The sequence below is a fragment of the Pseudorasbora parva genome, chromosome 20 (genome assembly GCF_024679245.1).
Source record: "Pseudorasbora parva isolate DD20220531a chromosome 20, ASM2467924v1, whole genome shotgun sequence".
NCBI lineage: Eukaryota > Metazoa > Chordata > Actinopteri > Cypriniformes > Gobionidae > Pseudorasbora > Pseudorasbora parva.
The window spans coordinates 3,928,230-3,954,750 of NC_090191.1; the positions used below are offsets into that span (position 1 = coordinate 3,928,230).

Genomic DNA, 26,521 nt, shown 5'->3' on the forward strand with positions numbered 1-26,521 from the left:
GTCTGAATAATAAAACTCCTCCAATTGTTATTCAAAAGTATCGGAATCACGGCCAGAATGGGCCAAAATATCCCAAAATGCGGGGCGCGGGCGGTAGAAATATTGATATAGGGACAACTTAACCTCTGGACTATAGGCTACAAACACCCCAAAGCAACAGTAGCCTAAATGCAGCCCCATTCCAGACTTGGCAACAATGAACCGAGCGTCGTTAATGGCCTAGCAGGTTGTGACAACTGACAGCAGATGTTCGTGAGATTTTAAAAAGAGAAATGGAGCATATATATATATATATATATATATATAAAACACTGACATGCTTCAAAGCCTGCGGCGATGGGAGACCGGACCCCATGTAAATGTGTAGCCGGTTAAATATTGTCAAATTGCAACTATTAGTTAACAGTTTATTTCTTATGTTAAATGTAACTGTTACAATATTTTTTAAACATTTATATATACGTCCAAGTCTTTTTTTAAGTAGGCCTACTTATTTTTATTCAACGCATCATCTCAGATGCATCTAGCCTACTTTATATGACATGATGCCAGCCGTCGACCGATTCAGCCCTGCAAACCTGCGGACAGTGGCTCATCCCAGAAGGTGATGTCCCGCTCAGGCCTTTATTGTGCATTATTCCCCATCCCGGACGGTTCAGCTCCAGCTTCTCCCGCTTAGCGCAATGAAAGTGTAGAAAAGTGTTTTCTTCTGGTTTGGCTGATAATTAAAATTTGTTTCTGATGTTAAAAGTTTCTGATGTTAAACTTAAGTTAGGCTATATTATGGTCTATAAATAGGCTTGTTGTAAAAAGCCTACTTTAGGTAGTCTTATGTATAGACCAATTTATTTTCATTTACACATTTTAAATTACATGACAAGAAAATATATGTATAAACATATATAAATGTGTTTAATGTAGCTACAAATTATAAAGTGCATTAGGCTACAAAAATAAACAATGTAGGCTACAGAACAACCCCTTCTCTTTAATTTAGCCTACGTTTGAAGTTAACGAAAATGAACAAGACAGCAGTTTCTTTGTTTAATTTACAAATAACTTGCATTTTTTTAAAAAGGTAATAATATAGCCTAGCTATTTAAATTGTTCTGTGTTGACCACGCATTCAGCCTTTGGAGGATCGATCTTTCGGTGACCATCGTCAGTGAACATTCATTCATTCATTCTTTTAAAGATGTCTTTCAATGTAAGCAAGTGTCATTCGGTGAATATTTGTCTCTAGAATATCTGGGTATTGTGTTAAGAGTGCTCCTGCTTATCATTGTTTACAGGCCTCCAAAGTACTCTCCAGCCTTTATTGAGGAATTTACAGAACTGTTATCAATAATTTCCTCAGAGTTTGACTGTTTTGCTATTGCTGGGGATTTTAACATTCACATAGACAATGCTGAATCCAGTACAACAAAAGAGCTCATGACTGTTCTTAACACTTTTGATTTGCCACAGCATGTAAATGGACCCACACACAATCGTGGACACACTCTAGATTTACTTATCAGTAAGGGTCTAAACATTTCATCGATTGTTATTAAGAATGTGGCACTGTCTGATCATTTCTGTATTTTCTTTGATATATCAATCTCTCCTGCCATTGAAGCTAGATCTGTCTCTGTCAAAAAGAGATGCTTAAATGAGAACACTAATGTGCTGTTTAGGAAGGCTTTATCTCTAAAACCAAGTGAAGCAGCAGTGGATTTCAGAATCCCCCCCTTCACTGCAGACTCTGTTGACTTTCTCCTTGACTCCTTTAACTCAAAAGTTAAGAGTGTAATTGATGATATTGCTCCTGAAAAAGAGTGGCAAACAAAAGGCACCATGGAGAAACTCAACAGCAGTTCAAATAATGAAAAGACAATGCAGAAAATCTGAACGCATGTGGCGGAAGACAAGACTTGTAGTCCATTATAACATCTATAAAGACAGCCTTCATGCTTTCAATGTTGAACTAGGCAAAGCTAGACAGATCAGGTTATTATGTGAGTATAGGACACCATAAGTCTGAGTGGACGTCCATGACATGCGGAGTCCCACAAGGGTCAATTCTCGCACCACTCCTGTTTAACCTGTATATGCTGCTGTAACAAGTTCGATATAGTGAGGAAGGAAGAGGACACGGGGGTCGGCAGGACTGTTGATGCTCTTTTATTCTTAATAACTCAAATCAATAAACGTGCACGCTTCAGCGTGTGTTTGTCTCTGTGTATGCTCAGTTTCGCTTCCGGGTCACGCACTTCCGGCTTCCGGATATCTCAGGGTCTCGGCATCAACAGTCCGACTCTCTCTCTCCTCGGTCTCCGGTTCCGCTGGTGTTTTATCCCGTCTCCGCGCTCATTACTAGAACAAGAGACAGGTGTTATTAATCTGCGTCCAACCCACTCACTTACCGCTCGTCCCGAGGCCCTCTCTCCCGCTGCAGACCTCGCTGAACCACGCCCCCCTTGCCACATACCCCCACCGCCCGACTCAGGCCGGGGAGCCGTCCGGCCTGCAGCCCCCCCCCCCCCATTTCTGGAGAGGAAATCGGCCACAGCCATCTGAGCACCCGGCCTGTGGACCACCTTGAACTTAAACGGCTGAAGAGCCAGATACCAACGGGTGATCCGCGCGTTGGTATCCTTCATGCGGTGGAGCCATTGGAGAGGAGCGTGGTCCGAACAGAGAGTGAACTCCCGCCCCAGGAGGTAGTAGCGGAGGGTGAGAACGGCCCATCTGATGGCCAAACACTCCTTTTCTATGGTGCTGTACCTAGCTTCTCTCTTAGAGAGCTTACGGCTAATGTACAGCACCGGCCGCTCTCCCCCCTCCACCTCCTGGGCCAGGACTGCGCCCAGCCCCCTGTCCGACGCGTCAGTCTGCAACAAGAAAGGGAGAGAAAAGTCAGGGGAGTGTAACAGCGGCCCGCCACATAGGGCAGCCTTTACTTGGGTAAAAGCCTGTTGACACGGCTCCGTCCACTGGACCGTATCTGGTAGCCCCTTTTTAGTAAGATCAGTCAAAGGGCTGGTGAGGTCCGAATAATTTGGTATAAACCGTCTATAATATCCCGCCAGCCCCAAGAACTGTCTTACCTCCTTTTTGGTCTTGGGCCTCGGACAGGTTGCAATGGCGGCAGTCTTATCAATTTGAGGACGCACCTGTCCATGACCCAAGTGGAAGCCCAGATACCTTACTTCCACCCGCCCAATCGCACACTTCTTCGGATTGGCCGTGAGCCCCGCTCTCCTCAGCGACCTCAGGACCGCCCTCACATGCTGCATATGCCGCTGCCAGTCGTGACTATAGATCACTATGTCATCTAGGTACGCCGCAGCATATGCAGCATGGGGACGCAAAATCCTATCCATGAGTCGCTGGAAGGTCGCGGGTGCCCCGAACAAGCCGAAAGGAAGCGTGACGAATTGGTGTAATCCGAACGGCGTGGTGAAAGCTGTTTTTTCTTTGGACAATGGAGACAAGGGGATCTGCCAATAGCCCTTTGTTAAGTCCAGTGTCGAATAAAATCGAGCCGAGCCTAACCGATCAAGCAACTCGTCAACCCGTGGCATTGGATACGCGTCGAACTTCGACACAGCGTTCACCTTGCGGTAGTCCACACAGAACCTGACCGAGCCGTCCGTTTTGGGGACCAAAACTATCGGGCTCGCCCAGTCACTGTTGGACTCCTCGATTACTCCCATGTCGAGCATTGCGCCTAATTCGTCCTGAACTACTTTTTTCTTGTGTTCAGGCAAGCGGTACGGCCGGCTGCGAACTACCACGCCCGGCTCGGTCTCGATATGGTGCTGAATCAAGTCGGTACGTCCCGGTAGGGGCGAGAACACGTCGGCGAACTCCGCCTGCAATTTCGATAAATCAGCGAGTTGTAACGGTGAGAGGTGATCTCCCCCAGGGGCCAGCGCGACTGATTGCGCTTTAATGCTCGCCTCTGGCCCGAGATCATCCTCTCCCCCGATCACCGTTGCCAACAACACCGATTCCACCTCATTCCATTTTTTCAGCAGATTGAGGTGGTATATTTGACGTGCCCCGTTCCTATCGGATCGTATCACTTCATAATCGAGCTCTCCTATCTGTCGTGCGACCTCAAACGGCCCCTGCCACTTCGACATTAATTTTGAGCTCGAGGTTGGGAGTAGAACGAGCACTTTCTCTCCCGGTGTGAATTTGCGCAGTTTAGTACCCCTGTTATATGACCGGCTCTGGCGGTCCTGGGCTTGTAACAAATTCTCCCTAGATAGCCGCCCCAATGTGTGGAGTTTTGTTCGCAAGTCCATGACGTACTGAATTTCGTTTTTGGCCAACGACGGCCCCTCCTCCCAAGTTTCTCGTAGGACGTCCAGCACCCCCCGTGGCTGACGCCCGTAGAGAAGCTCGAAGGGGGAAAACCCCGTGGAGGCTTGCGGGACCTCGCGCACAGCAAATAAGAGGGGTTCTAACCACCGATCCCAATTCTTGGCGTCTTCTTGTACGAATTTACGGATCATGGATTTAAGAGTGCGATTAAATCGTTCGACCAACCCGTCTGTTTGTGGGTGATAGACGCTGGTTCGAATGGATTTAATGCCCAATAATCCATACAATTCGCTTAACGTGCGTGACATAAACGCCGTGCCTTGATCAGTGAGGATTTCTTTCGGAATCCCCACCCGGGAGATTAAACGAAACAGTGCGTCCGCAACACTCTTCGCCGAGATGTTGCGGAGAGCCACTGCTTCCGGGTATCGTGTTGCGTAGTCCACGATAACTAGCGCAAAACGATGCCCGCGTGCGGATCGTTCTAATGGCCCGATGAGGTCCATCGCAATTCTCTCGAAGGGGACCTGCATTAATGGAAGAGGGCGCAATGGCGCTTTTGGGGCGGCCAATGGGTTCACCAACTGACATTCAGGACAAGACGCGCACCACCTGCGCACATTGTCATAAATGCCTGGCCAAAAGAATCGGGTCATTAAACGATTCAGCGTGGCCGCCTGTCCCAGGTGGCCCGCCATCGGGTTAGAATGAGCCGCCTGAAAAAGCATTTCCCGGCGGCTCTTTGGTACTAACAATTGGGTTGTATCCATTTTTGACTGAGCGTCTTGGGTCACTCGATACAACCTATCCTTAATTATGGCAAAATAAGGATACGTGACGGGCAATGCGGGTTGAAGGGGCTGACCGTCGATGGTGCGGACCTGTTGAAACGCATGTTTTAGCGTCTCGTCTTGAGACTGCTCCAGAGGGAAGTCATCGCGGTCCGAGAGAATCAGTCTCTCGACCCCGCTCGATTCCTCTGAAGCTGTTCCCAAGGGCCCCGTATCAGCCTCGCCAACCTGCACTCGCACCGCCCCGTTCCTAGCCTTGTTTCCCCAAGCGGCATCCGCGCACAACGACCCCAATAACGCCGAAAAGGCGGGCCAATTCGTCCCCAGAATTAGCGGATGCCGGAGGTGGGGACTAACCGCCACCTCAACACTATGCTTTTTCCCCCTAAACTGTATCGTGACTGGGACAACCGGATATTCCACCACATCCCCGTGCACACACCGCACCTTAACCACGCGGCTTGTATCCAACGCCCCAGGCTGAATCAGGCTTTGATGGATCGAGGTTTGGTTACATCCTGAATCCACCAAGGCCTGATATGTACCCCCCTTGATACTTACAGGAATTTGGTACTCTCCTGCTTGATCGGGGGTGGTCCGCTGGACGTCCGGGATCCGGATCATTGTTCCGATGTCCATCATCGGACATCGGTCCACAAAATGATCCGGATCACCGCACCGCCAGCAGGCCAGCCCAGGCCTACCCGCCGCCCCGGCGGCGGGGAGTGGGTTGGAGGCTGAGCGCGGATAGGGGTCGGAACCGGATCCATAGTCACTACCCGTCCCCAGCGGCCCCGCCCCCCTGGGCGGGACCCGCGAACTCCCAGACGGTCCAGGGCCCATCCCACCCCGGCCTCTGGGGGGAACGCGAGGAGGGCCTGGAGGGCGGGACCTGGGGAGAGGGACAGGTCGAGAGAGAGAGAGAGAAGGGGGAGAGAGAGAGGGAGAAGTTAGTGGGGGTGCGCCGACCCCCGGGCACGCCACCAGGTGGTCCTCCGCCAAATTGATGGCCGTCTCCAGCGACGTGGGCCGGTGGCACTGGACCCACTCGGCGGTCTTCCTGGGGAGCCGAGTGATGAACTGCTCCAGCACCACCAGATCGACGACATGGTCCACGTCGCTGCCGCCGGCCAGCAGCCATCTGCGGCACTCGTCCCGGAGCTGTTGGGCCAAGGCGAAGGGTCGACCGGACTCGCCCCACTCCAGGGAGCGGAAACGCTGGCGGTGCTGTTCTGGGGTCCGGCCGACCCGCTGAAGAATGGCCCGCTTCAGGTCATCGTAGTCCAGGAGGTTCGCAACCGGTAGATGTTGCGCGGCCGCCTGGGCTTCGCCGGATAGCAGTGGGATGAGGCGCACCGGCCACTGTGCCCGGGGCCACCCGCAGGCCTCCGCGGCTTTTTGGAAGAGATCCACGAAGGCCTCGGGATCATCTTCCGGCCCCATCTTCTGCAGGGGCACGTGCACCGGTGCGCTGGCCCGCCCAGCGGCCTCGGCGCGAACCTCCCGGTCCATCCAGCTCCGGAACTGCTCGCGGTCCTCTTGCTGGCCTTGGACTATGGCCGCGAAGCGGCGCTCCTGTTCAGTCCGAAGGTCCAGCAACGCCGTGTGATGTTCCTGGTGGAGGGCCGCGAGCGATGTTATGATCTCCGCAAATGGCGAGGCGGAGGGCGTTGTCATGGCGGCGGCTCTGTCCTGCTTCCTTCCCGGGTTTCGGCACCAGTGTAACAAGTTCGATATAGTGAGGAAGGAAGAGGACACGGGGGTCGGCAGGACTGTTGATGCTCTTTTATTCTTAATAACTCAAATCAATAAACGTGCACGCTTCAGCGTGTGTTTGTCTCTGTGTATGCTCAGTTTCGCTTCCGGGTCACGCACTTCCGGCTTCCGGATATCTCAGGGTCTCGGCATCAACAGTCCGACTCTCTCTCTCCTCGGTCTCCGGTTCCGCTGGTGTTTTATCCCGTCTCCGCGCTCATTACTAGAACAAGAGACAGGTGTTATTAATCTGCGTCCAACCCACTCACTTACCGCTCGTCCCGAGGCCCTCTCTCCCGCTGCAGACCTCGCTGAACCACGCCCCCCTTGCCACAGCTGCCACTGAGCCAAATAATGAGAAAGAACAAAATGGCTTACCACAGCTATGCTGATGACACCCAGCTCTACTTAGCACTGTCACCTAATGACTACAGCCCCATTGACTCCCTGTGCAAATGCATTGATGAAGTTAACAACTGGATGTGCCAAAACTATCTTCAGTTAAACAAAGACAAAACCGAAATCACTACATTTGGAAACAAAGATGAAATTCTCAAGGTGAACGCATATCTTGAGGCTAAAGGCCTGATAACAAAAAATCAAGTCAGGAATCTTGGAGTGATTTTGGAGTCAGACCTGAGTTTCAGTAGTCATGTCAAAGCAATAACTAAATCAGCATACTATCATCTGAAAAATATTGCAAGGATTAGATGTTTTGTCTCCAGGCAAGGCTTAGAGAAACTTGTTCATGCTTTCATCACCAGTAGGGTGGACTATTGTAATGGACTTCTCACTGGCCTTCCTAAAAAGACCATTAGACAGCTGCAGCTCATACAGAATGCTGCTGCCAGGATTCTGAGCAGAACCAGAAAATATGACCATATCACACCAGTCCTCAGGTCTTTACACTGGCTTCCAGTTACATCTAGGATCGATTTTAAAGTACTATTACTTGTTTATAAATCACTCAATGAGCTAGGACCTCAATACATCGCAGATATGCTGATTAAATACAAACCCAACAGATCACTCAGATCAGCAGGATCAAGTCAGTTAGAAATACCAAGAGTTCACTCAAAGCAAGGAGAGTCTGCCTTTAGCTATTATGCCAGCCGCAGCTGAACCAGCTTCCTGAACAGATCAGATGTGCTCCAACAGTAGCCACATTCAAATCCAGACTCAAAACACATCTGTTCAGCTGTGCATTTACTGAATGAGCTCTGAGCACTGTATGTCCGACTGACTGCACCTTATCTATGCATCATTTTTTAAATTCTTTTTATAACTGTTTTAGTTTACCTTTGTTCTTTTCTTTGGTTATCATCATTTTATTATTTTTAATTCTCTTTACATTGTATTCTTTTTCTTATGCATTTTTTATCTCTATTTTAATCCTTTCTATGTAAAGCACTTTGAATTGCCATTGTGTATGAAATAAACTTACTTAAAATAAAAAATAAAAAATAAATAAACTTGCCTTGCCTTGCTGTGTGCGTTAAAATCTCCACACCAAATTATTTGATTATTTCCTGAACCAACATTTTATAATTTTTAGTTAATCTACTACAGGATTATAATAATTTAATTTTCTATTATTTTGATTCTCTGCATATATATCTATAACCATAATTTCATATTCTTCGATCTCATTAATGATTCTATATTCTAAATCATTTTTAATAAAAGTGGCCATCCCACCTCCATTACCTGCCTTTCTATCTTTCCTTACAACATTATAACCTTTCAATACAACATTTAATTGAGCTTTTAACCATGTTTCTTGTACACAAATTATATTTGGTTTATTATCCTGCTGATCTATGAAATGCTTGAACTCGGCACCATTTGCAAAAAGACTTCTGGCATTCCACTGTAGAATCATTAAAACCATTGCTGTTATTATGAACTTCCACATGTTCTTTGAGTCTTTAGCATGTCATTTATTTTTCCCACGGTTACACTGACTATATTCAAGTATTTCTCAGCGGCCCTTATTATTATTTTAATTCTCTCCGTTCTACTTTCTGTTTGAGCAGAACAGTTTATAACTTCAGCCATAAACTAAACAAATTCCATTTTTCCGATCACCAATCTATCCTCGTTTATTTTCCTCTGATCCAAAGCATTTCCATTCCATTCCTGAATTTTTTTCTCTCTCACTGTCTGTTCATTTTGTTTTGCTTTTTGAGTCAACGGTTCTCTCGTCACTCGCCAGAGACTGAATTCATGTTTGAACTGATTCACGATAAAGAGCGAAATGAGACACTGATAAATGTTAGATTAAGCAATACAGTGTTACATCTATCAATATGCCATTCATTCTGCTTCTCTTTAAATGTTTAAAACACAAACCTTTCTTCAGCCGAATCATTTGCTGCCGCACTGAATGTGCTTCTACAGTGTTTCCAATAAACTGATCATTGCATCTTGAAACTAAACACAATTTGCTCTTAATATCAGCCGAAATGTTAACCATTAGGTTTTGATTTTCCTTTTTCAAAACTAGGGTCAAAAAGTGATGAATGTAAACAGAGTGAATAATAAACCATGGACATATTTACTTACAGCAGATGATCTGTCAACATGAACTCAAACTCTATTTCACTATAATTTTTATTTTGTGTTTGCTAATTCATAACTTAATCTTCAAAATATATTTCAGGTTACGCAGAGGACTTCTACCCGGCAGTCAAAGTGACATTACGTCGTGAAAGTGCGCACTCAGAGGAAGACCGTGGGGGAAGAACAGGGCCATAGGCAGCCACTCTCACAAATGACCCTTGACATTTAAGACTTACTTTTGATTTCATTCAAAATCTTTGAAATATTACATTTTGTATTTGGACTGAACCTTTTATCAATACTATTTGGTATTGAATAAATTATACACAAACATTTGAAATTGAATATTGCTTATTTTACTTAAACTGATTCTTTTTAATTTTTTAATTTTTTTAAACCTTTTACACATATTTTATACTCAAATTAACTTTATATGTCCACATTTTTAATATTGGCAAAACACACTGACTGTATGTTTAAATTAAGACACATGAACTCTGCTTCATGAAATCATACACTTTTTAACATGTTTGTTTTTATTACATTTTTCACGGTTTTAATATAGGGATTATCATGGTAAAAAAAAAGTATATTTCTCTGCACCTCTTATTAGACAGCAGAGCGTGAAGGAGACTTTTATTTTGGTGCGGTGGTGTGACGTCATAAGGATGCAGCGCGCTCCTGCATCTGCTGTGAATCGGCTAAAGAAAGGTTTGTTTTAAGAATTTAAGCTGTTTACTTAATTAGAAATCGTTCAATGTTTAACAGTTTTTACAATCAACGTGAAATTTGTTTATTTACTGTAGAATGTAACGTTGTAATGCTTTATCTAACTTTAACGAAGGCTGTTTTGTGTGAGTAAATTGCACCCACACCAGTAACAGAAAACCTCATTCTCATCTCTCTCTCTTTTTCGTGAATTAAGTTCATCATAAACACGAGTTCGGTCTCTGGATAGTAATGATAGAGAAATTGAGCTTTTTGAATCTCCGAGTCAATTGAATCAAATACTTGCGAAATGATTCAGTGAATAGAATTAGGACTCGAGCTGCTCAAACAAAACAATCACTAACATTCGTAATGAAAACTTTAAAACTGCTAATGTTAGCATGACAGTGTAATCATTTAAATTTAATCTGCAGTTCTTTAAATGTAGATCATAAATGCTTAAATATGAAGAGTGTATAGTTTGTCTTTAATAAATTTGTAGTGCTAGTTTTAGTAGTGCTAATCAGATGATTTAAGTCTATTAACTCTCTCTGACTCTTTTACCAGTGACTGAACTAGAGCTGATTTGGATTTAGTTTTGAGTGTTTTCTGTTCATTATTCTCATCTTAAACAGGACAAACACAGGGAAAAACTCCAGGAGAAGTGATTGAGATTCATGTGACTATTATAAAGATGGAGTTTATTAAAGAGGAGAATAAAGACATAAAGATGCCATCTATTAAAGAGGAGAGTCAAGACCTAAAGATTGAAGAAATATTCAGAGTGAAAGATGAAGAAACTGAGGAACAAACAGGTTGGTTTTATTCTCTGAACTGAACTGTGTCATTTCGTCATTATTAAAGGTGTCCACTGAAACTGAATTAGTGCAAACAAAATTATTTTGCTTAAAATTAAACCCAATATCTCCTTACTCTAAACATTTTAACATCCCTGAACATAAATGGCAGTAAATAAACGTTAAAACAAGTAATAAATAAATCATAATTTAGGGCTCTAATTCTAAAATAATATTTGAGAACAATAGCATTGGTGCCACTAACTAGCTAGCACTAAGGGGGGATTTTTATTATCATAGAGGCCACTATTAATACAACTATTATTGTGTTGCATTGATAAGTGCAGTTACTAATTATATCATAGCCTAGTTTCACAGACAGGGGCCTATTGCACAAAACTAGGATAATGGATTAAGCCAGGATATCTTGGTGATCTTTTCATCTGTAAGCAAAATTTTGTACACCACTGTCGTGTTATACCCTGAAGGCACACTCACACCAAGAATAATTACAATAACGAAAAATAACACCATATTAGTGTATACATTAAGCCAGGATCCCCAAGATATAATAATCCTAGTTTTGTGCAATAGGCCCCAGGGTTTAGACTAAGCCAGGATTAGGCCCTAGTTCAGTTAAAACATTTAAGTAGCTTTTATAAAGGTCTCTTAGAAATAAAACATTAAAGGTTAGTTGAATCAAAAATGAAAATTAGATGTTTATCTGCTTACCCCCAGTTCATCCAACATGTAGGCGTGTTTGTTTCTTCAGTAGAACACAAATTATTATTTTTTTTAACTTCAACCATTGCTGTGTGCCAGTCATATAATGGTGTGAATGGGTAACAATTCTACGAGAGCAAAACAAACAAAAAAAAATACTCGGTTACTTTCGTAATCTCGGTTCCCTGAGACAGGGAACGAGTATTGCGTATGGGAAAAACTCCTTTTCTTGAGAATATGAAGCAAAACTTTATTAATAAAGATAAAGGTATCTTATGTAAAGCGCAGTGCAGCTGCACGGCAAGAGCCAGGCCCGAAGAGCGCTCTGATTGGCCGGGCCGCGCCAACTGCAGGAACCTATGGTGAGGCGGCTAAGAGGAACGAACCAATGGGGGCGCTCCAGAGAGACTGCTGAAAAAGGGGCTTAAATATGCATACAGGAGGCTATACAAGACCCTGATTCACCATAGGTGTCAGGTTTTAAAAATTGACTGAAGCGACACCTGAGAAGCACGAACACGGCGCGGAACAAAATACTTGTTCCCTCTCTCAGGGAACTGAGGTTAAAAAAGTAACCGAGTACGTTCCCTATCGAGAGGTTCCTCGTGTTGCGTATGGGAACACAATGTAAAATGCCGTGTGTGCCGACTGACCTAAAATCACCAACTTGATTACTGTGACTGAGTTGTAGAAGACACTACAATTAAAAACTGAACGTGTCTGTTCAATATAATGAGTGAGTCACCGTGCGAGTATCACAGCACTGAGCACTAACTGCAGGAGTGATGAGAGCGGAGGTAATCGCGACTACACTCGCGGCATACATTCACAATGCGAGTTCAGTCTGGCGCGCGTTTCAGTTCATGCCTTTGCAAGCTTAACTTTCATAGAAATTCATTTTCGAAGTTAAAAGACTTACATTGCTCACCATATCTCTGTTTAAATGAGTGCCTGTAGCTGCGAGCTGAGCTCTGAGTGTGATCTCCATCCCCCATGCGCGAGTTCAAAACATGCGGAAATGGCTCTCTCTGCTGGCTGTAGTCTTTAGCCTTTGGCCAAACAGTTCTCCTATGATGCAAATATCGTCAATTTGCATCATAGAAGGAATTCTTCCAGAAATAAAATGCATAAATCTCTTGTCTCAGAGGGATATGAGGGAGAAAGCACATTTATTTGAATATACTCTAGGGTTTCAAGCCAGAATAATTTGTTACTCCACCTCTGCTGGCAATTAAGAGCAGGGATACCATGGTCCTTAATACAGCTACTGGTTGCTTTGGCACGGTGTGCAGGTGCCAAGTCCTGTTGGAAAATAAAATCTGCATCTCCATAAAGTTGGTCAGCAGCAGGAAGCATGAAGTGCTCTAAAACGTCCTGCTATACAGCTGCATTGACTTTGGACCTCAGAAAACACAGTGAACCAACACCAGCAGATGACATGGCATCCCAAACCATTGAGGATTGTGTGCCTCTCCCCATTTTCCTCCAGACTCTGGGACCCTGATTTTCAAAGGAAATGCAAAATTTACTTTCATCAGAGAACATAACTTTAGACCAATCAGGTGTCTTTAGCCCAGGCGAGATGCTTCTGACACTGTCTGTTGTTCAAGAGTGGCTTGACACAGGGACACAGTTGAAACCCATGTCTTGCATACGTCTGTGCGTAGTGGTTCTTGAAGCACTGACTCCAGCTGCAGTCCACTCTTTGTGAATCTCCCCTACATTTTTGAATGGGTTATGTTTCACAATCCTCTCTAGGGGGCAGTTATCTCTATTGTTTGTACACTTTTTTTCCTACTAAATATTTTCCTTCCCTTCTCCTCTCTATTAATCTGCTTGGACAGAGCTCTGTGAACAGCCAGCCTCTTTTGCAATGACCTTTTGTGTCTTGTCCTCTTTGTGCAAGGTGGCAAGGTCGTCTTTTGGACAACTGTCAAGTCAGCAGTCTTCCCCATGATTGTGTAGCCTACAGAACTAGACTGAGAGACCATTTAAAGGCCTTTGCATGTCTTTTGAGTTTATTAGCTGATTATAATCATCAAACTTAAAATAAATAAACATTTTAAATATATCAGTCTGTGTGTGATGAATGAATGTAATGTACAAATTTCACTTTCTGAATGGAATAAGTGAAATAAATAAACTTTTTGATGAAATTCTAATTTTATGACCAGCACCTGTTTGGCGCACAAACAAAGAACAGGCAGACCATGTGACATTCTAGGAACTAGGAAGTCTCTGGCATAAACAAACCCTGTGTCCCCATTTACACACTATCCATCCTAAATAGTATTCGAAAATAGAATTAGTATGTCCCAAATCATAGTATGCTGAAAAGACTAAAGAGTATTCCAAAGATACCCGGATGATTTACTATTTGCGGTCAGAATTTAAAGTGCGTATCGACGCACACTCTAACGGCTGATATTGCCCACATCCCATTGGGAGTTGGACAAGTATTCGTTTAGAACTACAAACGTGGGGGGGAAGCATTAAAAGCGTTTTTAAAAACTACAAACATGGCAGATGTGCGAGTCTGACAGTTTAGTAGAGAGTAAAGGGGTTTGAGGGATCAATTATCAGTATTTAACCTGACGAAAATATATTTATTCATTGTTATCCACATTATATTTCACCTGCAGCAGCATTGTTAACTTTTGTAATGATACGTTTGGCCGTTAACTTTGACGTCAGCTTCCTTTGAAACAAATCATTGTTTGATTTGTCTACATAGTCATTTGCGGAAGGCTTTAAGACCCTGAATCAGAATCCTGTGCCGGTGCCGGCTGGTCGCTCCCGCTTCACAGCGTGTGGCTCGCGCCACTAACGGCAAATCTTTCACTGCTCGTATTTTGATTTCGGTAAATAAGTTTGGGCAATGCAAACAACTTGATTATTGTTCACAAGTCTTAACATTCAGCCATGCAAAAAAGCATGTACTCGATCTCCCTGAGGTAAGACGTGATTAAAAAAAGGGAAGTCTTCTTACACTATTGTATGTTAATGCAATTAAATAGAGAAACAAACATTTTATATTAAAGTAACTTGTAGCGTATTCAAACATTTAATTGAAATTATGCATTTTAATTTTTTCATACATGGTTGCAACAACATTTTAGTTTAAAAAAATGTAAGTGCCATTGTTTAAAAAAAAATACGGTCAATTATATGCTTTAAAATTGTATATGCTATCTATGTATCTTCCTGACAAAACAAAAAAGATTTAAAAAAAAATTACTTTCAAGTTTACCATTTTGAATAGAGGTTGATGATATTTAAAGGGTTACTTCAGCGATTAGCATATGGCCTTGTATCAGTAGAAACCCTGGAGTATATTCAAATGATTGTGCTTTCCCCCCTCATATCCCCCTGAGACAAGAGATTTATGCATTTTATTTCTGGAAAAATTCGAACGTTTGGCCAAAGGCTAAAGACTACAGCCAGCAGAGGGAGCCATTTCCGCATGTTTTGAATCTGCGCATGGGGGATGGGAGATTACACTCAGCTTGCAGGGAGAGCTCAGCTGGCAGCTACAGGCACTCATTTCAACAGAGCTATGGTGAGCAATGTAAGTCTTTTAACTTCTCAAATTAATTTCTATGAAAGTTAAGCTTGCAAAGGCATGAACTGAAACGCGTGCCAGACTGAACTTGCGTTGTGAATGTATGCCGCGAGTGTAGTCGAGATTACCTCAGCTATCATCACGAGAGCTCATCAGCTCATTTTTTTCACTCCTGCAGTCAGTGCTCAGTGCTGTGAGACTCGCGCGGTGACTCACTCATTATATTGAACAGACACGTTCAGTTTTTAATTGTAGTGTCTTCTCCAACTCAGTCACTGAAATCAAGTTGGTGGCTTTGAGAATGGCCTCACAGGGCAGCGAAGCATTCTGGGAATTGTAGTCTTTCATCCCCATGAGACAAAAATACATTTTTTGTCTTTTCTCAGTCTAGAAGGCACCAAATTAAAAAATAATTTCACATTTCTACTACATTGAGGACCCAGTTTAAATACAGATTCATCTTCCCAGCGCTGAAGTACTCCTTTAATATACCTTGGTGTAGAAAATAAATATATCAATAATTTATAAATTACAATCAAAAATTTGATCATGGAGCCACCTTATATCTATGGGACTGGACCATATAGGACGTTTAAAATTAAGGTTACAAAAGAAAAGTTTATTAAGAATGAGAATATAGAAGAATATTGAAATATATTTAATACCTATACACAATATGGGAAATACAGGAATACTCTATACATACTCTATAATACTCAGGAATACTATATCTCTGGAAATGAATGGGCCTTTAAAGTTAAGGAACTAAAAGTAAAAAGTGTTTGAAGAATTAGAATCTATTAAGTTATCTTCAAATTGAGTTGCAGCCGTGCAAACTTTGATCAAAAAACTAAAGTGCTTTTTTTTCATTTTTGAATGGTCACCGTTGGCAATAATGCAACAAAGATTGCTAATGTCAGCCAATTTACCCAATAGATCTACCAATCTCTGTTTGAAAATAAAATAATGATGCTACCATTTACTACATCACTGATCAATATATATTGAAGATCTCTTGTTTTCTGGGCCTGGTATCAATAAAAGCTTTTCTTTGACTAACAAGGATGTTTTCAGCTTTGAAACAAGATATTCTTCTGTTTCCATGACATTTTATATATCACAGGCTCAAGGGAAAGTTGATTTCTCAATCATATAATGCCATTTTTATACAAGTTAATATGATTCTTTAGTGTCTAAATGCTGTGTTCATTCAAACGATCATGAATCAATATGCTGATTCATGACCATTTGATTCTTTATTAAGACAATGCTGAATAAGTTGTAGTTTTTGTTTTTGTTATTTTTGGACCAAAATATATTTTCAATGTTTCAAGAGATTCTAATTAACCAACTGATGTCACATATGGACTACTCTGATGATGTTTTTATTCCCTTTCCTGACACGGACAGTATAGTGGGCATAGACTGCATATGCTCTGGGACTAAAATATAAAATATCTTAAACTGTGTTCCGATGATGAACGGTCTTACAGGTGTGGAACGACATTAGGGTGAGGAGTTAATGACATCAATTTCATTTTTGGGTGAACTTATCCTTTAAGTAGCACCAAAACATTGCTGGGCTAGAAGTAAGAACCGCTTGCATCAGGGGCTGAGTCGGAGTTACCGTGACCAAGACGAACACAAACTTGTGAGTCAATGTAAGTCATTGTCGATGGAAGCTTGCTCGAGATGCTTCGGCGCGCGCTGTGCAGCCCGATCACTGCATGACATCAAAGTAACGTTACAGCGAGATGCAAAAGACTCCTTATGCTTTTGAATCGTTCACGCAGTATTTTGATATCATACGCAGATCGGTCCGCGCAGCGCCAATGCATCTCGAACAAGCCTGGTTTGTTTTTTTTTCCCGCTGCCTCGCTAGGATTGCTGAGAAAGATGAGACATATACAGTTGCTTGCCGTGGGGTTCAGCGTAGCCCTTCAGATACAACGTGATATGCTCTTCGCTGGCCAGAGCAAAGTAGGCAGAGTTTTCAAAACTTTTAGCGGGAGTTCTATATGTCTATTTCTATTCATTGTTCGACACAGCAACAAACCGTCATTGCACGGCACAAGCCATTGAAATTAATGGATTTCTTAGCGCAGTGGTGTCGTTGCCACGTTCTGTGTGAAAGGCCTATCGAGCGCACTAGCGCGCCCATGTGCGCACCCACTAGCAAAGCAGACAGCCACACCTCTACTACCGCGTGCGTTTTTTGCCACTTTAAAAAAAAATTTATATTAATTTTCACCTTCGAAATTAGTTTTTTTTTTTAACGAATCGAATATATATTCAAATTTAGAATATTCTTTGACAGCCTTACAAGACCGTGGCCATCCAGGACCAAAGCTGCCCACCCTTGATCCTTAGGATAAGATTATCCAACATACTACCCTATACTCTAGTAATGATGCTTTAAATGTCTACATTGTTTTATGTCTGTTTTTACCCTAGATCTCATTGCACTGAAAGAAGCAAGTCATGAACTTAATGAAAGGGAAGAAGAAGAAGACCATTATGATAAACATCATGACTTCATGACTGGAGAAAGATCGACTCAGGCTAAAAAGAGTTCCTCACAAAAAAGAGCTCAAAAGACAGTAACTAAAAGTTATTTCACCTGCCAACGGTGTGGAAAGAGTTTCACTCATTCAGGAAGCCTTAAAGACCACATGAGAATTCACACTGGAGAGAAGCCTTACATCTGCCAACAATGTGGAAAGAGTTTCAATCGAAAAGCAAACCTTAACGTCCACATGAGAGTTCATACTGGAGAAAGCCCATTCACCTGCCAACAGTGTGGAAAGAGTTTCAGTCGAAAAGGCAACCTTGAAATCCACATTAGAGTTCACACTGGAGAGACGCCTTACCGCTGCCAACAGTGTGGAAAGAGTTTCAGACATAAAGGAAACCTTAACGTCCACATGAGAGTTCATACTGGAGAGATGCCTTTTACCTGCCAACAGTGTGGAAAAGGTTTCAGTCAACAAGGAAGCCTTATTTTCCACATGATAGTTCATACTGGAAAGAAGCCTTACACCTGCCAACAGTGTGGAAAGAGTTTCAGTCGAAAAGCAAACCTTAACGTCCACATGAGAGTTCATACTGGAGAAAGCCCATTCACCTGCCAACAGTGTGGAAAGAGTTTCAGTCGAAAAGGCAACCTTGAAATCCACATGAGAGTTCACACTGGAGAGTCGCCTTACCCCTGCCAACAGTGTGGAAAGAGTTTCAGACATAAAGGAAACCTTAACGTCCACATGAGAGTTCATACTGGAAAGATGCCTTTTACCTGCCAACAGTGTGGAAAAAGTTTCAGTCAACAAGGAAGCCTTATTGTCCACATGAGACTTCATACTGGAGAGAAGCCTTACACCTGCCAAGAGTGTGGAAAGAGTTTCACTCAACAAGGAAGCCTTATTTTTCACATGAGAGTTCATACTGCAGTAATGGCTCCACAGAAAAATTAAGCCGTAAAGAAAAACATGAATTCACACGGGAGAAAAGACATTTGCATGAGATCAATGTTGAAAGAGTTTCAGATGTAAATTATTAGAATTCACACTATAAGGCTGAAGGAGGGATCTTGGTGTTGTGATTTATGGGGTGATTTTCAATGTATAAAAATGGTAGTGGTGCTGATCTTAAGCCCCGTTTCCACTGAAATTACCCGGAACTAGAGATTCACCGATTGTATGGCCAGGGATTGGAATTGGCCGATTTTCTGCATGATCGGCCCTGATCGGTCAACAGCCGGTCAGTTACACGTGTCAACGTTTTTTGAGCCGATCCGTCTATATGCGGCTGTGAGCCTGGCCATGGCGTTGTCGTCACAGTAGTCGGTAGCTCTCGATCATAACTGCATGCAAACATGTCATTGACAAGGAAGTTATTTACTGTGAGCGAAGAAGACACTTATTATGCCATTTGTGAAACTTTGAGAATCTTCTTGCTGCACAAACTGCCACAGACTTTTACAACGGATGGCAGTTCTTGAAACAAAGTTATTTGCGGAACCACCAATCCAGACTAATCACACAGCAGAGGTTCATAAATTTAGTGCTACTCAACAAGTAGTGAAACAAGAAACTGATCAACACACTAATCGATGGCACAAACAGGGAGCAAGACTCAAAGGCACTCAAGACATCAGATTGTCACGAGCATCATATATTTCATATATTGCTGCAGTAGCGCGCTCTACCCCAGACACAAGGATTGCAAACACTAGTTTCCTACCACCGTCTATACATCTTGAAAACAATGTATTGAAGTATTAGTGAATGTGGGTGAGAAATCCCCCAAAAGAAACGGTGAGAAACGTGATGAATATGATCGAAGACAGATTGCATCAGCCCGCAGCTAACACTGATGCTAACAGGCGCTCAAGGTCGAGCAGACAGCGTCGCTCAGCTCAGAGAGCAGCTGAGCCAAGGACTCTGATAGTGGGTGACTCTACAGTCAGAAACATTAGCAATTGAAACAATTAGTCTTGAAAGAGCCGAGAGCAAATAAATAACTAAATAAACTACTATGAATTAAACAAAAAAATGTTAAAACAAAATAAGTATTATTAACTTTTATGTACCATTATTGAACTCTAAACTGATGAATTCTTCAGCATCGAGGGGAGTGCTAGGCGTTTTTACACTGAACTCCAAATGAAAACATTGTTTTTCTAAAGAAAACTTTAACAGTGTAAGTGAAATAACTTGACATTATTCGTTTGATATGTTTGATATTCGTTTGATATGATATATTGATATGTTTTCTTTGATATGTTTAATACATATACATTATGAAACAAATTTACTCTATAACTTGTCTTTATATTTCTGGAAAAAACTTGTTTAATGATTGAACAGACTTTTTTACAAAAAGCTATATGTATGTAAAAGGAAAAAAAAACATTAACTTGTTTTTATCTTGAACACCATACCATAGCCTTGTATTTAACGGGGTCGTTTTTAACGTTTTAAACATCTCAAAAGATCAAATGTATGTGAAATACAATCTTTGTTTAATAAAAACTGATTTCCCTGATCTTATGCTTGTCACTGCTATTCCTACGACATACCACCCATATTAAAGGTCCCGTTCTTCCCAATTCCATCTTTCAAACTTTAGTTAGTGTGTAATGTTGCTGTTAGAGCATAAATAATACCTGTAAAATTATAAAGCTCAAAGTTCAACGCCAAGCGAGATATTTTATTTAACAGAAGTTCCCTTTCGAAGCCTACAGCGAACGGCCGGTTTGGACTACAGCCCTGTACTTCCTTCAGGAATGACGTCACTAGAACCGTTTGTTGACTAACCCTCCGCCCACAAGAACACGCAAAATAAGGGGCGTGGTCTTGTTGCTCTCACGTGGAGAAGAGCGCGCATTCAGCTTGCATCTCCCCGTTATTGTAAGACGCGGGACCTTTCCGGGCAAAGTGCGCTAAGCTGCTGTCCAATCACAACACGGGAAGCGCTGGCCCAATCAGAACTCGTTACGTATTTCTGAAGGAGGGACTTCAGAGAACAAGGAAATCAACAGGCCGTTTTTAGGACAGAGGAAACAGCGCTGTACAGAAAAGTAAATTGTGTGAAAAATACTGTGTTTTTACACGCGAAACATGAACTCATGTTATATTGCACACTGTAAACATAATCAAAGCTTCGAAAACACGCGAAGAACAGGACCTTTAAATATGCAGGGTGTCCGCGGGGTTTTAAAAAGTGATAAATCAAAATTGTCAAATTTAAGGCGATTAAAAGTGTTAAATGTGGTCTCGGAGGTATTATTTTTTTCCAAATTAGGTATTATTTTATTATTATTATCAGGTGTCCAATTCTGATTGAAATTCTATCTGCGTTTGCTTTAGTTCGTTTAAATATGGGCTTTAGCATATCTGGGCACATTATCAAAGATCTTTCGTCTCCGTCTCAACGTATGTTTGATGCTGACGTCATATTCAGCAGCCGTTCGGCATCTTCTCAGAACACTGTGCGCTCAACAGAAGGGCTGGCTTACGTTTTATTTTAGACTTGCTTCAAGGTATATCTTCAACGACTGTCCTCATAAGAGCAATCTTAAATGATTTATATAAAGTCTAAAATGAACAAAAAGAGTTGTGAGAAAGAATCCAATAATAACCAACTGCAGAAGCCTGTCCCTAGTGGCCAGTTGAGGCATTGCAGTTTACATTACTTCCGTATTGGCTTCAAGAGAGATCGCGGGAGGTTGCCGCTTGGTATACACTCATTCATTTCGTTAAATTTCGAAGGCTGCGTCCTCCGGAGGACCCGTCCTGTGTAGGATGCAGTATACGGAGTGTCCTCAATCAGAATTAAACGAGACGTCCTTCGTAGGACACACAGGCAGGAAGTATCACGTTGCTATTCCAACAACTTCAGCCTCGTTGCGCTCTCACAGCAGTTATATGAATGAAAATTATTTATAACTTGAAAATGACTATTAAATGTTTCTTTTCTTGACAGCAATGTACTGTTCTAAACGTTTAAAATGCACTAAACAGTTGTAATCCTGTTTACCACAACTCTCTGTTTGAGGAAATAGAGCTTAAAAAAACAACAACAAAAAAAGCTTGAACTACTTAAACACCACACCTACGCTCGCATGTATATCTGGCGGTGGTGCCTTTTTTATATTATATATATAAAAATATGACGGTTGTGTTAACGGAGACGCAAAGAATTGTGGGTTATCTCCAGCCGTGAAGGATACACCTCAGCACACTCCGAATTCCTGTGAAAGTAGGACGCATTCGAAGGTCGCATTTGGAGTGTCCTTCTCACTTTTTTTAAATGAGACGGCCTTATGACGAATGCAGCCTTCGAATGCGACCTCTGGAGAGCGGGCTTCTGAAATGAGACACAGCTATTGAACGTGTGCCCTTAAAGGGGTCGCAAACCGATGCTCAGCTCACCCATATTGCCAAAATGGTATGATCCTCGTTTCATAACACCCGCGAAGATTTGACCGTGAGATCAGTGGTCGAATCAGGCTCCGCATATCGATGCATCGAATCTTCAACTATTCCGGGTCACCCCTAATATATATGTTTTCATTATAGTTCAGAAAATGGAATATCCTGATTCGAGGCAGATAATTAAAGGCAAGTGATGTTAAAGTTTAAAGGAATGTATTAAATGTATATCTTAAAGCTTCTTAAAGTTAATAAAATGTGTTATTTTATAAATAGATGCAAGTTGTACTTTAATTCATTTTTTCAATTAACCCGCAACACATTATAAAAGATTGTTGTGTATCATAGCAGTTGTTGACATACTGTGCCTTTTTTTCCAAACTGCTTTTCCTTTCAAGACATTGCTTATTCTAAAATGACCGAAACATTGGCTTAACTAGTGTCCGAAGTAAAAGGACTCCGTCTAGAGGTCCAGGGTTTTCTGAGACGGCAACTACCAATCTCTCCCTCTTTACCCCTTCCACTCCCTCTAAAAGACCTGTCGGAATTAGAGGGAGCTGAACGGATTCTTCAAAGTGAAGATGCCAGACGTGCAATGGTAATTTAAAGATATATCTTTTTTCAACACGTTTTGCATTAAAAAGACACATCAGCAAATGTAGTTTTTTTAAAAATATTTTGTAGCAGGAAAAAAAATGCTGTGACCTATCCATGTTCTATGCAAATATGTTCCTGACAAAAGGTTGGGCGCTTTTTTATTGTGGGAGAAGCATCAGTTCAAGCATGCATTAGAAGGATGCTGGCCTGTACTTTCACCAATGAGCTGGCCTCTCAGATGAACTGGGCAGGGAAGAAAGTAAAAAATGAGCAAAAAAGAAAACCTGCCTTTAGAGACACCAGGCTCAAGATGTGCATATTTGGTAAGTTATGGACCCCATGTGTCCTTAAAGGGGGAGTACACCATTTTTGCCAATCTCATGTTAATTTTGAGTACCTAGAGAGTAGAATTGCATCATTCATATCTGAAAAAAGTGATTCATATCATTTTAATAGATTTATAAAAGATAGATAAGCTGTACCGACTCATTCTGAAAAAAGCCGAGCTATGGGGGGTGTGAAGCTAAAGAGCCACGAGTGCACAAGCACACATACACACACACAAACAAGCATATACAGAACACGTCATCGCATCACGACTGTCTATTCAATAATTTTTATACAACAAAATGATATGTACACAAATTTCAATCCCAATCTGGATTAAATCCCAGAACCGAACTATCACGTTAAACATGACTTACCCACTCCCCACATTTAAAACAAAGTTACGCCACTGCATCGCATTATACATGAATAACTTTTCAATGACATAATTGAAAAATCACTCTCGAACCTAACCCAGACTTACATGGAAAATTAGGTAATGAATATTGTCCCTATGACAGTAATACAGTATTGTTCAAAATAATAGCAGTACAATGTGACTAACCAGAATAATCAAGGTTTTTCGTATATTTTTTATTGCTACGTGGCAAACAAGTTACCAGTAGGTTCAGTAGATTCTCAGAAAACAAATGAGACCCAGCATTCATGATATGCACGCTCTTAAGGCTGTGCAATTGGGCAATTAGTTGAAAGGGGTGTGTTCAAAAAAATAGCAGTGTCTACCTTTGACTGTACAAACTCAAAACTATTTTGTACAAACATTTTTTTTTCTTCTGGGATTTAGCAATCCTGTGAATCACTAAACTAATATTTAGTTGTATGACCACAGTTTTTTAAAACTGCTTGACATCTGTGTGGCATGGAGTCAACCAACTTGTGGCACCTCTCAGCTGTTATTCCACTCCATGATTCTTTAACAACATTCCACAATTCATTCACATTTCTTGGTTTTGCTTCATAAACTACTCCATAACATTAATTCTGTTGGTTTGGAACCAAGACTTTGCCCGTTTACTAGTGTGTTTTGGGTCATTGTCTTGTTGAAACAACCGTTTCAAGGGCATGTCCTCTTCAGCATAGGGCAACATGACCTCTTCAAGTATTTTAACATATGCAAACTGATCCATGATCCCTGGTGTGCGATAAATAGGCCCAACACCATAGTAGGAGAAACATGCCCATATCATGATGCTTGCACCTCCATGCTTCACTGTCTTCACTGTGTACTGTGGCTTGAATTCAGAGTTTGGGGGTCGTCTCACAAACTGCCTGTGGCCCTTGGACCCAAAAAGAACAATTTTACTTTCATCAGTCCACAAAATGTTCCTCCATTTCTCTTTAGGCCAGTTGATGTGTTCTTTGGCAAATTGTAACCTCTTCTGCACATGCCTTTTTTTTAACAGAGGGACTTTGCGGGGGATTCTTGAAAATAGATTAGCTTCACACAGACGTCTTCTAACTGTCACAGTACTTACAGGGAACTCCAGACTGTCTTTGATCATCCTGAAGGTGATCATTGGCTGAGCCTTTGCCATTCTGGTTATTCTTCTATCCATTTTGATGGTTGTCTTCCGTTTTCTTCCACGTCTCTCTGGTTTTGCTCTCCATTTTAAGGCATTGGAGATCATTTTAGCTGAACAGCCTATCATTTTTTGCACCTCTTTATAGGTTTTCCCCTCTCTAATCAACTTTTTAATCAAAGTACGCTGTTCTTCTGAACAATGTCTTGAACGACCCATTTTCCTCAGCTTTCAAATGCATGTTCAACAAGTGTTGGCTTCATCCTTAAATAGGGGCCACCTGATTCACACCTGTTTCTTCACAAAATTGATGACCTCAGTGATTGAATGCCACACTGCTATTTTTTTGAACACACCCCTTTCAACTAATTCAACTAATTGCCCAATTGCACAGCCTTAAGAGCGTGCATATCATGAATGCTGGGTCTTGTTTGTTTTCTGAGAATCTACTGAACCTACTGGTAACTTGTTTGCCACGTAGCAATAAAAAAATATACTAAAAACCTTGATTATTCTGGTTAGTCACATTGTACTGCTATTATTTTGAACAATACTGTAAGTTTCTGTTCCTCAATTCTGATTTCGTTTGAACTCCTATGGTGGCCGATTTAGTCCAAGATTAACATAGCTTCCAGTTCGACCCCGTCCATGAGTGCCATCGAGTGTTAAAACGCGAAAGGCGAAGCTTGAATTTACAGGTATGTCCCTCTTTGGCTAATGTACTTTCAAGATGGAGGGGCAACATGGCGACCGGCATTCGAACCCTCACCCGTATGTATTTTCAATAAATGGCATTATTATAAACTTACGAGAATACTTTATTACTTGAAAGAACTAAATCTACATTAATGAGCAGATATATTTTTGAAAGAACTAAGTGTTTTTAGCTAAGAATAAACTAAAAAAGTTACACAGTGTAGCTTTAAAATACATTTAAAATGTGAGTTAATGGCCCAATAAGTTTTCTTCTTCCGTCTACTGGTTATAATGGTCATTTCATGTCTTTTATCATTTTAATGTTGTTAACGTGATGTTATTTTATGATATTTACAAACACATATCCAACTGGTGAATATAAATGAATGATGCTAGCATATACAGAATTTAACCCAAACACTCTTTTATTATATATTCAGGCACTAGATGCGTTATTCCTTGAATGGGCTGACTTTATAGACACCAATTTTTGACCTTCTTTTATAATATCTTAGAGAGACTAAAAACAGTTCAAATATGACAGATATCATCTGGTAGCTGTTGCAGTGCTGCTCACGTTTCATTTAGATCTATTATATAATATAATAAACACTATAATACATTTTGTGTGGTGTTCATATTTTTGTTACTCAGCCAGTGTTCGTGGGTCTGGTGGACCCGCTATATTTTTGGGTTTTTAATTCAACTCAATCTAAAATGTTATGTTAAAATACTCAACAGATGTTTACTTCATCCCGATTACAAGCAATATAAACAGCATATATGGTTTATATTTTCTCTTTACCTTTGTTAGATCACATAAGAATTGCAACCTTGTGTGGGAACGGCAGGGGTAGAAACAAAACTCACTCTTGTAGCTACTCTCTCAGACTTACGCACAATCTCTCTCTCACACACATGCACACACACACTCATGCACACACATACACACACACACACACACAACCCCCCCCCCCCCACCCCCAGCGCCACCCACACACACTCCATTGGCATTCTGGTTTTTCTAATGTACAAACTGTATAATCTATCCCCCTACACTAACCCTACCCCTAAACCTACCCATCACAGAAAACTTTTGGCATTTTTTGAATTTCAAAAACACCCTTTAGTATGTTTTAGTGTGAGGACACAGATATTGTCATAAACCATGTTTACGTTGTAATATCCATGTCATTATACACATTTGTGTCCTCAT

The 26,521-nt window shown here is 41.7% G+C and overlaps 2 protein-coding genes across 3 annotated transcripts in view; one reads left to right on the plus strand and one right to left on the minus strand.

The window, feature by feature from the left end:
- The window catches only part of LOC137049905 (zinc finger protein 271-like), a 47,453-nt gene extending 27,198 nt beyond the window's left edge, over window positions 1–20,255 (plus strand). Inside the window, exons 7-8 of the mRNA XM_067428655.1 lie at window positions 10,766–10,945; window positions 17,667–20,255. Of these exons, the coding sequence (XP_067284756.1) occupies window positions 10,766–10,945; window positions 17,667–18,682 (1,196 nt within the window). The 3' untranslated portion in view covers window positions 18,683–20,255. The remainder of the gene's footprint in view (window positions 1–10,765; window positions 10,946–17,666) is intronic.
- LOC137049355 (uncharacterized) lies at window positions 2,141–7,196 on the minus strand. 2 transcript variants are annotated; one of them, XR_010899575.1, is made up of 2 exons: window positions 5,667–5,853; window positions 2,141–2,355 (listed from the first exon to the last, which is right to left on the minus strand). XR_010899575.1 is itself a non-coding variant. In XM_067427896.1 (2 exons), exons 1-2 carry the CDS (start codon window positions 6,780–6,782, stop codon window positions 2,333–2,335), a joined length of 921 nt encoding a protein of 306 aa, XP_067283997.1. In that variant the 5' UTR covers window positions 6,783–7,196; the 3' UTR covers window positions 2,141–2,332. The 2 variants fall into 2 exon arrangements, 1 of the variants encoding a protein (XP_067283997.1); XM_067427896.1 differs by lacking the exon at window positions 5,667–5,853 and adding an exon at window positions 5,885–7,196.
- Window positions 20,256–26,521: the final 6,266 nt, after the last annotated feature.

What these genes read in the sequence shown, in the direction of transcription:
- LOC137049355 (XM_067427896.1), bottom strand. Translation starts at nt 6,782, where the DNA reads ATGACAACGCCCTCCGCCTCGCCATTTGCGGAGATCATAACATCGCTC. An exon ending in GGCGGGGCCGCTGGGGACGG is followed by an intron (nt 2,356 to 5,884) that starts GTAGTGACTATG and finishes CTCTTGTTCTAG; the next exon opens with TAATGAGCGCGGAGACGGGA.